Genomic DNA, 14,547 nt, shown 5'->3' with positions numbered 1-14,547 from the left:
TTTTAAGTATTGATCCAGTGAGCTTAGTGTGAATGGCACATGGTGTCAAGCAGTGTAAATTCTGACATTGTTTTAGTAAAATTTAAGAAAAACATAAGGTATAGTGCATAGTAAAATGTCAGCAATAAAATGTATATAGCAGATGTATATAGCACAGTTAAAACAGACATACAACTGTGGTTGCTGGGTTTCCAAAAGTCCAGACTCCAATTCTCAGGGTACAGTTTATTCACCCATTGGAAATGAGAGACTGAAACACTGGGTATACATTGGTTGAATGAAGTGCTTCTTTCTCCTCTAATAATTTATAGACCAGTAATGTAATTATTTAGCACAAAATAAAACAATATACTAATATATACAGTACAGACCAAAAGTTTGGATACACCATCTCATTCAAAGAGTTTTCTTTATTTTCATGACTATGAAAATTGTAGATTCACACTGAAGGCATCAAAACTATGAATTAACACATGTGGAATTATATACATAAAAAAAGTGTGAAATAACTGAAATATGTAATATTCTAGGTTCTGCAAAGTAGCCACCTTTTGCTTTGATTACTGCTTTGCACACTCTTGGCATTCTCTTGATGAGCTTCAAGAGGTAGTCACCTGAAATGGTTTTCACTTCACAGGTGTGCCCTGTCAGGTTTAATAAGTGGGATTTCTTGCCTTATAAAAATGGGGTTGGGACCATCAGTTGCGTTGTGGAGAAGTCAGGTGGATACACAGCTGATAGTCCTACTGAATAGACTGTTAGAATTTGTATTATGGCAATAAAAAAAGCAGCTAAGTAAAGAAAAACGAGTGGCCATCATTACTTTAAGAAATGAAGGTCAGTCAGTTCGAAAAATTGGGAAAACTTTGAAAGTGTCCCCAAGTGCAGTCACAAAAACCATCAAGCGCTACAAGGAAACTGGCTCACATGCGGACCTCCCCAGGAAAGGAAGACCAAGAGTCACCTCTGCTGCGGAGGATAAGTTCATCCGAGTCACCAGCCTCAGAAACCGCAGGTTAAGAGCAGCTCAGATTAGAGAGCAGGTCAATGCCACACAGAGTTCTAGCAGCAGACACATCTCTAGAACAACTGTTAAGAGGAGACTGTGTGAATCAGGCCTTCATGGTAGAATATCTGCTAGAAAACCACTGCTAAGGACAGGCAACAAGCAGAAGAGACTTGTTTGGGCTAAAGAACACAAGGAATGGACATTAGACCAGTGGAAATCTGTGCTTTGGTCTGATGAGTCCAAATTTGAGATCTTTGGTTCCAACCACCGTGTCTTTGTGCGACACAGAAAAGGTGAACGGATAGACTCTACATGCCTGGTTCCCACCGTGAAGCATGGAGGAGGAGGTGTGATGGTGTGGGGGTGCTTTGCTGGTGACACTGTTGGGGATTTATTCAAAATTGAAGGCATACTGAACCAGCTTAGCTACCACCGCATCTTGCAGCGGCATGCTATTCCATCATTTATTTTTCAACCGGACAATGACCCCAAACACACCTCCAGGCTGTTTAATGGCTATTTGACCATGAAGGAGAGTGATGGGGTGCTGCGCCAGATAACCTGGCCTCCACAGTCACCGGACCTGAACCCAATCGAGATGGTTTGGGGTGAGCTGGACTGCAGAGTGAAGGCAAAAGGGCCAACAAGTGCTAAGCATCTCTGGGAACTCTCTTCAAGACTGTTGGAAGACCATTTTAGGTGACTACCTCTTAAAGCTCATCAAGAGAATGCCAAGAGTGTGCAAAGCAGTAATCAAAGCAAAAGGTGGCTACGTTGAAGAACCTAGAATATGACATATTTTCAGTTGTTTCACACTTTTTTTGTTGTGTATATAATTCCACATGTGTTAATTCATAGTTTTGATGCCTTCAGTGTTAATCTACAATTTTCATAGTCATGAAAATAAAGAAAACTTTTTGAATGAGAAGGTGTGTCCATACTTTTGGTCTGTGCCATATATATATATATATATATATATATATATATATATATTAGGACACCCTTTGAAAGCATGTGGTTTTTTGTAACATTTTTAATAAAAGGTTATTTCATCTCCGTTTCAACAATACAGAGAGATTAAAGTAATCCAACTAAACAAAGAAAACTGAAGAAAAGTCTTTTCAAGATCTTCTGTAAATGTCATTCTACATTAGAATGGAGGATCAAAAAGATAGGACACCCTCACATGTATTCCCTCTTAAATTGGCTCAGATCTCACACAGGTATATCACACCAGGTGCACATAATTAGTAGATCGTTACTCTGCATGTTGAATGAGGCTTGCCCTATTTAAACCTCAGACATTTAGTTTGGTGTGCTCCTGACTGTTGAAGTGAGAGTGAGCACCATGGTGAGAGCAAAAGAGCTGTCAGAGGACTTCAGAAAAAAGATTGTAGCAGCCTATGAGTCTGGGAAGGGATTTAAAAAGATCTCAAAAGATTTTGAAATCAGCCATTCCACTGTCCGGAAGATAGTCTACAAGTGGAGGGCTTTCAAAACAACTGCCAACATGCCCAGGACTGGTCGCCCCAGCAAGTTCACCCCAAGAGCAGACCGCAAGATGCTAAAAGAGGTCTCCAAAAACCCTAAAGTGTCATCTCGAGAACTACAGCAGGCTCTGGCTACTGTTGATGTAGAAGTACATGCCTCTACAATCAGAAAGAGACTGTACAAGTTTAACTTGCATGGGAGGTGTGCAAGGAGGAAACCTTTGCTTTCCAAGAGAAACATCGAGGCCAGACTGACATTTGCCAGAGATAAAGTTGACAAAGACCAGGACTTCTGGAATAATGTTCTTTGGACAGATGAGTCCAAAATTGAATTATTTGGACACAACAGCAGAGGACATGTTTGGCGTAAACCAAACACAGCATTCCAAGAAAAGAACCTCATACCAACTGTGAAGCATGGAGGTGGAAGTGTCATGGTTTGGGGCTGCTTTGCTGCAGCAGGACCTGGTCAGCTCACCATCATAGAATCCACGATGAATTCTACTGTGTATCAGAAGGTGCTTGAAGAACATGTGAGACCATCAGTTAGAAAATTAAAGCTGAAGCGGAACTGGACCATGCAACATGACAATGACCCAAAACATACTAGTAAATCAACCAAAGATTGGCTGAAAAAGAAGAAATGGAGAGTCCTGGAATGGCCAAGTCAAAGTCCAGATTTGAATCCCATTGAGATGCTGTGGGGTGACTTGAAAAGGGCTGTACGTGCAAGAAACCCCTCAAACATCTCACAGCTGAAAAAGTTCTGCATTGAGGAGTGGGGTAAAATTTCCTCAGACCGATGTCGAAGACTGGTAGATGGCTACAAGAACCGTCTCACTGCAGTTATTTCAGCCAAAGGAGGTAACACTCGCTATTAGGGGCAAGGGTGTCCTATCTTTTTCCTCAGTTAGAATAGGCATTTTTGTAGAATGACATTTACAGAAGATCTTGAAAAGACTTTTCTTCAGTTTTCTTTGTTTAGTCGGATTACTTTAATCTCTCTGTATTGTTGAAACGGAGATGAAATAACCTTTTATTAAAAATGTTACAAAAAACTACATGCTTTCAAAGGGTGTCCTAATTTTTTCACATGACTGTATATATATATACACACACACACACAGTATACTAATATACTATATATACTAATCCTATAGATTAGGCGTAAACTTAGACCAGCTATCTAGACATGCACCAGAATTTTCAGAATGGATCATTCATGCTGGATGATAAATTTGATACACAAGCTAAACAATTTTGTCTAACGCTTACCAGCTATTGATTGGCTTACTTTGTGACAGAATTTGATGGCAGAATTGTGGTGTAAAAGGTCTCATATTAGGCCACCCCCTTTGATTGAGAGGGACCACCTTGCAGATAACGTCTTTAAACCTAGATCCTCCAAACTGCACCACATTTTGGCACAGTGTTTGCCAAAATCTCGGTGTACTCACGTTAGTTAATACGGCCATGGGCCATTGTGTTTACTTTTGATTAGTACTTGTTAGGAAGAGTTGATGTTGTACAATTGATTGTTTTTTAACATTTCACAGATCTAGAGGGTACACTCAAGTTCACCATTCTGCTACCTTGAGTATCTACACTCCATGCAGCTACTGTGTCTAAAACATAGCTTGTCAGTGGCTTAAATGCATTCACTACTCTACAGTATTACAACAGATGAATAAAACATGGGAGAAGCGTAGTAACAGTGACAGAGTAAGGACTAAAGGTGATGGATAATAGAAGAGTTGGAAAAATGAACAAGCATAGATGGCCTGTTTGCACAGCAAGCGCATGCAGCTGATATTTACAACACTGGGCTTGCAACCACCACTGAGACAGAACAGACCACCACTGGGAGCAAGGACAGTCTGAACAGAAAAACACAGCAAAGCTTAACAGATAAAGCTATGTAGCAAGAGAACGGAGAAATAAAAACCAAATGAGCGTAGGCAATACAGAAGCTGCGTGAGGGTAAGGTGAAATAAGTCTTGCTGCAATGTACCCAAGAAAATAAATCAAAGAATATGTCCACAAGTTCACGCGATGAGTCACGTTTTCGTTTGCTCAACCTGATAATCTCCAATAATGTTCTGGATCATGCAGAAAAATAAAGACTCCAATGGGAAAAATAAATATGCATTATCATTCATCATCAACACCATGGAAAAAATCAAGTATACTACAGTATGCTTTACATTGAGATTGAAACCCTAATAACATTAATTTATGTTTGTTTCGAATTGCTGTGCTCAAGACCTTATCTACCAACTTTGGTACTGAATATTTAGAACACTTGGCCACTTGGAAGGATTGGAAGGTACTCTTTATACAATAATAGGCAGAGAATAATCAGCAATCCACTCATACTTATATTAACAGAATTGAAAAGATACCACAGACCTGAGATGTCAGCAGCTGCTCTCCTGTGGTGGCAGTGGGAGTACAATAATTGGTAGAATTTTATATTAGTTTTTATAATGTTCTTCAAATGCAGAGGTACACTTAATTGGCACCTACATAGAACCAAGTTTGATCAGTTTTTGAAGATTTCACTTACATCTATCTCACTCAGGATAACATCAATTACACTGCCTATGACAATTAGGAAATCAAAGACATTCCAGGGATCCCCGAAATAACCCTAAAAAGTAAAGAAAGGAGACATTGTATAAAACAGACTAATATTCATGATTTAACCAACCAGATATATTTTATTTAATTTACTGTCTGTATGTAACAATGTCTGTATGTGGCTAAGTAACTGGCTCAGTGATAGACAACAGAGGGTGATTATTAACGGTACACACTCAGATTGGGTCACTGTCACTAGTGGAGTACCTCAGGGGTCAGTATTGGGCCCTATTCTCTGCAATATATTTATTAATGATCTTTTAGAAGGCTTGCACATTAAAATGTCATTTTTTGCAGATGACACTAAACTGTAAAGTAATAAACAGAGAAGAGGACAGTATACCGCAACAGATGTATCTGGAGAGATTGGAGGCTTGGGCACAGAAGTGGCAGGAAGTATAGCACATGGGAAGGAATAATATAAGTCACCCGTACATACTAAATGGTAAAACACTGGTAACACTGACATGGAAAAGGACATATGGATTTAAATAAATGACAAACTAAACTGTAGAAACCAGTGTCAGGCAGCTGCTGTTAAGGTTAATAAGATTATTTGGTGCATCAAAGGGGGCATAGATGCCTGTGATGAGAACATGGTCCTGCCACTTTACAAATCACTAGTCAGACCACACATGGAGTACTGTGCACAGTTCTGGGCTCCTGTGAACAAGGCAGACATAGGAGAGCTGGAGAGCTGGATAGACTGCAGTACCCAGAAAGATTATCAAAATTGGGGTTAGGCTACTTTCACACTAGCGTTCGGGCGGATCCGTTCTGAACGGATCCGCCCATAATAATGCAGACGGAGGCTCCGTTCAGTACGGATCCGTCTGCATTATTTTTAACATAGAACAGCTTAGTGTGAAAATAGCCTAGTACGGATCCGTCCAGACTTTCAATGTAAAGTCAATGGGGGACGGATCCGCTTGAAGATTGAGCCACATTGTGGCATCTTCATACGGATCCGTCCCCATTGACTTACATTGAAAGTCTGGACGGATCCGTACGGATCCGCACGCCTCCGCACGGCCAGGCGGACACCCGAACGCTGCAAGCAGCGTTCAGCTGTCCGCCTGTCCGTGCGGAGGCGAGTGGAGGCTGAACGCCGCCAGACTGATGCAGTCTGAGCGGATCCGCCTCCATTCAGACTGCATCAGGGCTGGACGGCTGCGTTCGGGTCCGCTCGTGAGCTCCTTCAAACGGAGCTCACGAACGGAAACCCGAACGCTAGTGTGAAAGCAGCCTTATTCAGTTTAGAAAAAGACGACTGAGGGGAGATCTAATAACTATTTATAAATATATCAGGGTCAGTAGAGAGATATATCCCATTATCTAGGATTCTTTATGGTAAGAGCAGTGAGACTATGGAACTCTCTAGCTGAGGAGGTGGTAATAGTGAGTTCACTAAAACTGGTCAAGAGGGGCCAGGATGTATTTCTGGAGTGTAATAATATTACAGGCTATAGCTACTAGAGATGGGTTGATGATCTACTAGTTGAGGAAATAGCTAAAATGACATTATGGGAGACTTTAATCTTCCTGATGTAAACTCGAAAGCCAAAATAGCTAGCTCTGACAGGAGCACAGATATTCTAAATTCCCTACTGGGATGATCTCTACAGCAAGTAGTTGAGGAGCCAACCCAGAAGGAGGCCATTTTAGATTTAGTATTCACAAATGGGAATTTGGTATCTGATATTACTGTAGGGGAAAGCTTGGGATCCAGTGATCAGTGTGGTTTATTATAAATACAGTGACTGAGTCACACCACACAAAAACAAAAGTTTTAGATTTGAGAAAAACTGACTTTTCTAAAATTAGATTAGAGGTATAGAGTCCAGTATCAGACTGGAACAGTTTCAATGGAGTCCAGGAGAAATGAGACTACTTAAAAAGGGACACTATTGAAGGCAACAGATAATTGCATTAGGCTTGTCAGTAAAAGCAAAAAAAGGAAGATACCCCTGTGGTACTCAGCAGAAGTGGCCAAAATCATAAAAAACTAAAAGATAGCATTTAGTTTAAAAAAAAAAAAAAGAGGATGACAGGGAAATTTATAAGATTAGGCAGAGAGAGGCCAAACAAGTTTTAAGAGCTTCTAAAGCACAGGCAGAAGAGAAATTAGCTCAGACAGTGAAAAAAGGTGATAAGACATTATTCAGATACATAAATGAAAAAAGGAAATTAAAACAAGGAATTACCAAATTAAAAACAAAGGAAGGAAGATATATGGAAGAAGATAAAACTAGCTGACTGCCTCAATGAATACTTCTGTTCAGTTTTTACAAAGGAAAATTAAGGAAAAGGACCTCAGTTAGGGAAGAAGACTAATTAATCTTTGATTCATGTGTCTTTACAGAGGAAGAGGTTCTAAGTCAGCTGTCTAAAATTTAACCAATCACTGGTAACAGGAGTCATCCCAGAAGATTGGAAATTGGCAAATGTTGTGCCCATTCACAAGAAAGGTAGTAGGGAGGAATCAGGCAACTATAGGCCAGTAAGCCTGACATCAATAGTGGGGAAATTAATGGAAACCATACTTAAGGAGAGGATTGTGGAACATATAAAATCCCATGGATTAAAAGATGAAAAACAGAATGGGTTTACGTCAGGGAGATCATGTCAAACTAATCTTATTGATTTTTTTGATTGGGTGACTACAATAATAGATGCGGAGGTGCAGTAGACATCGCTTATCTAGACTTTAGTAAGGCTTTTGATACTGTTCCACATAGAAGGCTTATCAATAAATTGCAGTCTCTGAGCTTGGATTCCCATATTGTTGAATAGATTAGGCAGTGGCTGAGGGACAGACAGCAGAAGGTGGTAGTCAATGGAGTATATTCAGACGATGGTCTTGTTACCAGTGGGGTACCTCAGGGATATGTTCTGGGACCCATATTGTTTAATATCTTTATCAGCGAAATTGCAGAAGGCCTTGATGGTAAGGTTGATGACACAAAGATTTGTAACAGGGTTGATGTTCCTGGAGGGATACACCAAATGGAAAAGAATTTAGGAAAATTAGAGGAATGGGCAAAAATCTGGCGACTAAACTTTTATGTTGAGACGTGCAAGACCATGCACCTGGGGTGTAAAAACCCAAGATCAGAATATAAAATCAGTGATGCAGTCCTAACCTCAGTATCTGAGATAAGGGATTTAGGGGTCATTATTTCAGAAGACTTAAATGTAAGCAGACAATCTCATAGAGCAGCAGGAAATGCTAGCAGAATGCTTGGGTGTATAGGGAGAGGCATTAACAGTAGAAAGAGGAAGGTGCTCATGCCGCTCTACAAAGCACTAGTGAGACCTCATTTGGAGTATTGTGCGCAGTACTGGAGAGCATATCTCCAGAAGGATATTGATACTTTGGAGAGAGTTCAGAGACGAGCTACCAAACTAGTACATGGATTGCAGGATAAAACTTACCAGGAAAGATTAAAGGACCTTAACATGTATAGCTTGGAAGGAAGACGAGACAGAGGGGATATGATATAAACTTTTAAATACATAAAAGGGAATCAACACGGTAAAAGAGGAGAGAATATTTAAAAGAAGAAAAACTGCTACAAGAGGACATAGTTTAAAATTAGAGGGGCAAAGATTTAAAAGTAATATCGGGAAGTATTACTTTACTGAGAGAGTAGTGGATGCATGGAATAGCCTTCCTGCAGAAGTGGTAGCTGCAAATACATGGAAAGAGTTTAAGAATGCATGGGATAGGCATAAGGCCATCCTTCATATAAGATAGGGCCAGGGGCTATTCGTAGTATTCAGTATATTGGGCAGACTAGATGGGCCAAATGGTTCTTATTTGCCGACACATTCTATATGTTTCTATTCAGGGAGTTATTCTGATTGCCTGATTGGAGTCGGGAAGGAATTTTTCCCCCTAAAGCGAGAAAAATTGGCTTCTACCTCACAGTTGTTTTCTTTTTGCCTTCCTCTGGATCAACTTGCAGGATAAAAGGCTGCACTGAATTTACAGGTGTCTTTTTTCAGCCTTATAAACTATGTTACTATGTTACATATACATTGTTACATAGCTATATAAGCTGAAAAAGACACAGGTTCATTAAGTTCAACCTTTCTTGATAAACTATAAAGCATTAATTGTTATATTAATTATAACCCTCAATGCCATTTGCTATTAGATAAGCATCTAGCTGAACTCTGACATAGTATCTGTCGTCTAAGCTTACGCCACGGGCGGATTGGCCATCGACCTTACAAGGAAATTTCCCGGTGGGCCGATGCCCAGGGAGCTGCCTGAGCTCTCCTCATGGCTGGCTAGTGGAAGTTTTTAGGGATATATTTTGTGCTGCTGGCAGTATTTTGTGTTGGACTGTGATATGTGGCTCTGTTGCGGTGGTATAATGTGCCATAATATGATATTGTTGGCCCTGCCTTCCATCAATTTGTAGCCGACTACTAAATGGGGCCTTAATATTTTTTCCAAAGCTACTTTAAGTTCCCGTTTGCCCCTGGTATATGCCATTGTTAGACGTAGTAAATCTTGGCCTTTGTGTGGTTTGTTATGTACCTCTAAATGGTTTAAATTCTTTAATTCTAAGTCAACTGAAAACTGTTTTTGAAAACGTAAACATTTTTAACATGAATCATACATCCAGTTAGAGTTTCTGAGGCTAACAAGGACATATCATTGATAAGGTCTACTATGTCATAATATGTCAAATTAGCATAAGAAATAAAAGAAGTAGGCTCCAAAGTCAGCTACTAATGGGGTTGTCTTCCACTGGACATTACTGACCCTGCTGTATAAACAATCTAATAATCTTAGATTGCCTGGGCTCATAGGAGCTCGCTCTGCTGAGTGAGTCCGGATATGTACTGGTATATAGCTTTAACCCCTTAACGCCCAGAGCCGTACATGTACGGCGCAACTGGACGCGATTTAACGCCCAGCGCCCTACATATATGGCATACCAATCAGACATGTGCATGGCTGCCTTCTGGGAGAGCCTGTGAGATCCAACCCCCTGGATCTCATATGAAAGCTAGCTGCAGTGTATTACAGTGTGTAATACACTTAAAGCCAATGCATTACAATACAGAAATATTCTAATGCATTGTAAAGGGGATCAGACCCCCAGAAGTTGGGGAAGGGGGGGGGGGGGAGTAAAGAATAAATAAAAAAATAAATAAAAATAGTTACCGTAAGTTTTACAAAAAACAAAGTGTGTCAAAAAAGGCATTTTTGGTAACCTTACATCACAAAAAAGTGTAACACCAATCAATCCAAAAGTCATATGCACCCTAAAATAGTACCAATATAATTGTCAACTTATACCGAAAACAATGAGCCCCTACATAAAACCGTAGTCCAAAAAAACAAACAAAAAAAATATGGTTTAAAAATTCTTTATTATGTAAAACTGAAAGCAAACAACCAATAAAGTAGTCATATTTGGTATGTTCGCATCCGTAACAACCTGCTCTATAAAATACCATATGATCTAACCTGTCAGATGAACATTGTAAATAACAAAAAATAAAAACTGTGCCAAAACATCAAATTTTTGTTACCTTGCCTCACAAAAAGTGTAATATAGAGCAACCAAAAATCATATGTACCCTAAAATAGTACCAACAGTAGTTTTCAAAATGGGGTAACTTTTTGGGAGTTTCTACTCTAGGGAGGCATCAGGGGGGCTTTAAATGGGACATGGTGTCAAAAAAAAAAAACAGTCCAGAAAAAAAAAAAAAATGTCCAGCAAAAGCTGCCTTCCAAAAAGCATATGGCGTTCCTTTCCTTCTGGGCCCTGCCGTGTGCCCATACAGCAGTTTGCAACCACACATGTAGTGTTTCTGTGAACTACAGAATCAGGGCAATAAATATAGAGTTTTATTTGGCTGTTAACCCTTGCTTTGTTAGCAGAAAAAATTGATGAAAATCCGCCCAAAAAGTGAAATTCTGAAATTTCATCACAATTTTCCATTACTTAAGGGTTAACAAAATTTGTAAAATCAGTTTTGAATACCTTGAGGGGTGTAGTTTCTAAAATTGGGTCATTTTGGGGTGGTTTATATTATGTAAGCCTCACAAAGTGACTTCAGACCTGAACTGGTCCTTAAAAAGTGGGTTTTGGAAATTTTCTGAAAACTTCAAGATTTGCTTCTAAACTTCTAAACCTTCTAACGTCCCTAAAACATAAAATGGCATTCCAAAATGATCCAAACATGAAGTAGACATATGGGGAATGTAAAGTAATAACTATTTTTGAAGATATTACAATCTATTATAAAAGTAGAGAAATATAAATTTTGAAATTTGCTAATATTTTTAAAAAATTGGTAATTTTGGTATTTTTTTCATAAATAAAAATGATATGTTTTTTACTCAATTTTAATACTATCATGAAGTACAATATGTGACAAGAAAACGTTCTCAGAATGGCCTGGATAAGTAAAAGTGTTTTAAAGAAATTACTATATAAAGTGACACATGTCAGATTTGCTCAAAATGGCCTGTGCAAAAAGGTGAAAAATTGTTTGTTCGTTAAAGGGTTAAATAATGGCAGTTAAAACTGGCAGTTAAAATGCATATTTTTGTATGCATTCAAGGCAATAGCATGCTTTTCAGGACTGGCATTCTCTAAACACTCACCTTGGCTTTGAAAGCTGCTAGTTTTAATAGCATTTCAACAGTGAAGATTCCAGTGAAAGCTACATTCAGGATGTCTGACACATGACTAAATTCAGCAGTCTGTCCATAATGCTAAATAATAAGAAACAGATAATGAAATCTTGTTTGTACACAAAAGACAACTACAGAGTACATGCCTTCATAGTTTAAATTCACTGTACATTAAATATATATGCATACTGTATATACCACCAAAATAGAGGTCCAGCTTTAGATCTTTGCATATATTAAACCTTAATTGCCTACATAGAAAGGTGATTTTTTAACCTTTGTACCACATAAAAAATAAACTTTATCCTTGACGTTTTACAACTCTGTAGCTGCAGAAATGCTGGACGCTGGAGAAATTTTTTGATACATAATGTGACGGACTGAACCATCACTGGGGCTGCTGGAGAAGCCTGAGGGCCAGCCTCCTTCCTACGGACAATGGACCCAGAACTATGGAGACCCCCTCAGACCTTTTGGGGTTACAAGAAACTATGAACCCAGATTTATATGTGGAAATTATATGCCACATACAGTTGCAAGAAAAAGTATGTGAACCCTTTGGAATGATATGGATCTCTGCACAAATTGGTCATAAAATGTGATCTGATCTTCATCTAAGTCACAATAATAGACAATCACAGTCTTCTTAAACTAATAGTACACAAAGAATTAAATGTTACCATATTTTTATTGAACATACTATGTAAGCGTTCACAGTGCAGGTGGAACAAGTATGTGAACCCCTAGACTAATTACATCTCCAAGAGCTAATTTGAGTGAGGTGTCAGCCAATTGGAGTCCAATCAATGAGATGAGATTGGAGGTGTTGGTTACAGCTGCCCTGCCCTATAAAAAAAAAAAAACACACCAGTTCTGGGTTTGCTTTTCACAAGAAGCATTGCCTGATGTGAATGATGCCTTGCACAAAAGAGCTCTCAGAAGACCTACGATTAAGAATTGTTGACTTGCATAAAGCTGGAAAGGGTTATAAAACTATCTCCAAAAGCCTTTGCTGTTTATCAGTCCACGGTAAGACAAATTGTCTATAAATAGAGAAAGTTCAGTACTGCTGCTACTCTCCCTAGGAGTGGCCGTCCTGTAAAGATGAATGCAAGAGCACAGCGCAGACTGCTCAATGAGGTGAAGAAGAATCATAGAGTGTCAGCTAAAGACTTACAAAAGTCTCTGGCATATGCTAACATCCCTGTTAGCGAATCTACGATACGTAAAACACTAAACAAGAATGGATTTCATGGGAGGATACCACAGAGGAAGCCACTGCTGTCCAAAAAAAACATTGCTGCACATTTACAGTTGGCATAAGAGCATCTGGATGTTCCACAGCAGTACTGGCAAAATATTCGGTGGACAGATGAAACCAAATTTGAGTTGTTTGGAATATGTGTGGAGAAAAAGAGGCACAGCACACCAACATCAAAACCTCATCCCAACTGTGAAGTATGGTGGTGGGGGCATCATGGCTTGGGGCTGCTTTGCTGCGTCAGAGCCTGGACGTATTGCTATCATCGAAGGGAAAATTAATTCCCAAGTTTATCAAGACATTTTGCAGGAGAACTTAAGGCCATCTGTCCACCAGATGAAGCTCAACAGAAAATGGGTGTTGCAACAGGACAACGACCCAAAGTATAGAAGTAAATCAACAACAGAATGACTTAAAGAGGACCTTTCATCTGGTAAAACATTGTGAACTAAGTGTCATGATCTGTACAGCGGCGGCCAGGGATCTCACTGCACTTACTATTATCCCAGGGCGCCACTCAGTTCTTCCACTATGCCCTCCGGTATATTCGGTCACTTGGTTATAGTAGGCGGAGACTTAGGGGACTTGGTTATAGTAGGAGGAGACTGCCCTTGTTCTCCTGGGTGTCTTCTTCTCCCAGGCTGTAGCGCTGGCCAATCGCAGCACAGAGCTCACAGCCTGGGAGTTTTTTTTCTCCCAGTCTGTGAGCTCTGCACTGCGATAGGCCAGCGCTACAGCCTAGGAGAAGGAGACACCCAGGAGAACAAGGGCAGTCTCCTCCTACTATAACCCAGTGACCGAACATACCGGAGGACATAGTGGCAGAACGGAGCGGCGCCCAGGGATAATAGTAAGCGCAGTGAGATCCCTGGGCGCCGCTGTACAGATCATGACACTTAGTTCACAATGTTTTGCCAGATGAAAGGTCCTCTTTAAACAGAAGAAAATACGCCTTCTGGAGTGGCTCAGATAGAGTCCTGACCTCAACCTGATTGAGATGCTGTGGCATGACCTCAAAAAAGTGATTCACACCAGACATCCCAAGAATATTGCTGAACTGAAACAACAGCAAAAGAGGAATGGTCAGGAATTACTCCTGACCGTTGTGCACGTCTGATCTGCAAGTACAGGAAACAGTTATTAAATCCAAGGGTTCACATACTTTTTCCACCTGCACTGTGAATGTTTACATGGTGTGTTCAATAAACAAATTGTAACATTTAATTCTTTGTGTGTTATTAGTTTAAGCAGACTGTGATTGTCTATTGTTGTGACTTTGTTGAAGATCAGATCACATTTTATGACCAATTTGTGCAGAAATCCATATCATTCCAAAGGGTTCACATACTTTTTCTTGCAACTGTATTTCCTATTGCCCATTAAAGGTGCATGGTGTGGATTCAGCAACACAAAAAGGGTTAACTCTGCACTGAGACTCCCACTGATTGTGTTAGTGATGGGATTAAGATAGCTATAAGAGCAG

The 14,547-nt window shown here is 39.8% G+C and overlaps 1 protein-coding gene across 4 annotated transcripts in view; it reads right to left on the bottom strand.

Annotated features, from left to right (window-relative positions):
- CACNA1S (calcium voltage-gated channel subunit alpha1 S) overlaps positions 1-14,547 on the bottom strand; it is a 1,015,758-nt gene that overhangs the window by 424,520 nt on the left and 576,691 nt on the right. For all 4 annotated transcript variants that reach the window (XM_044287793.1, XM_044287791.1, XM_044287794.1 and 1 more), the window contains exons 28-29: positions 11,774-11,884; positions 5,066-5,149 (exon numbers count right to left, since the gene is read on the bottom strand). In XM_044287793.1, the coding sequence (XP_044143728.1) occupies positions 5,066-5,149; positions 11,774-11,884 (195 nt within the window). The remainder of the gene's footprint in view (positions 1-5,065; positions 5,150-11,773; positions 11,885-14,547) is intronic.

The sequence above is a fragment of the Bufo gargarizans genome, chromosome 3 (genome assembly GCF_014858855.1).
Source record: "Bufo gargarizans isolate SCDJY-AF-19 chromosome 3, ASM1485885v1, whole genome shotgun sequence".
Classification (NCBI taxonomy): Eukaryota; Metazoa; Chordata; class Amphibia; order Anura; family Bufonidae; genus Bufo; species Bufo gargarizans.
Note: the sequence above shows the minus strand (reverse complement) of the source record. Positions and strands in the feature narration are given on the sequence as shown.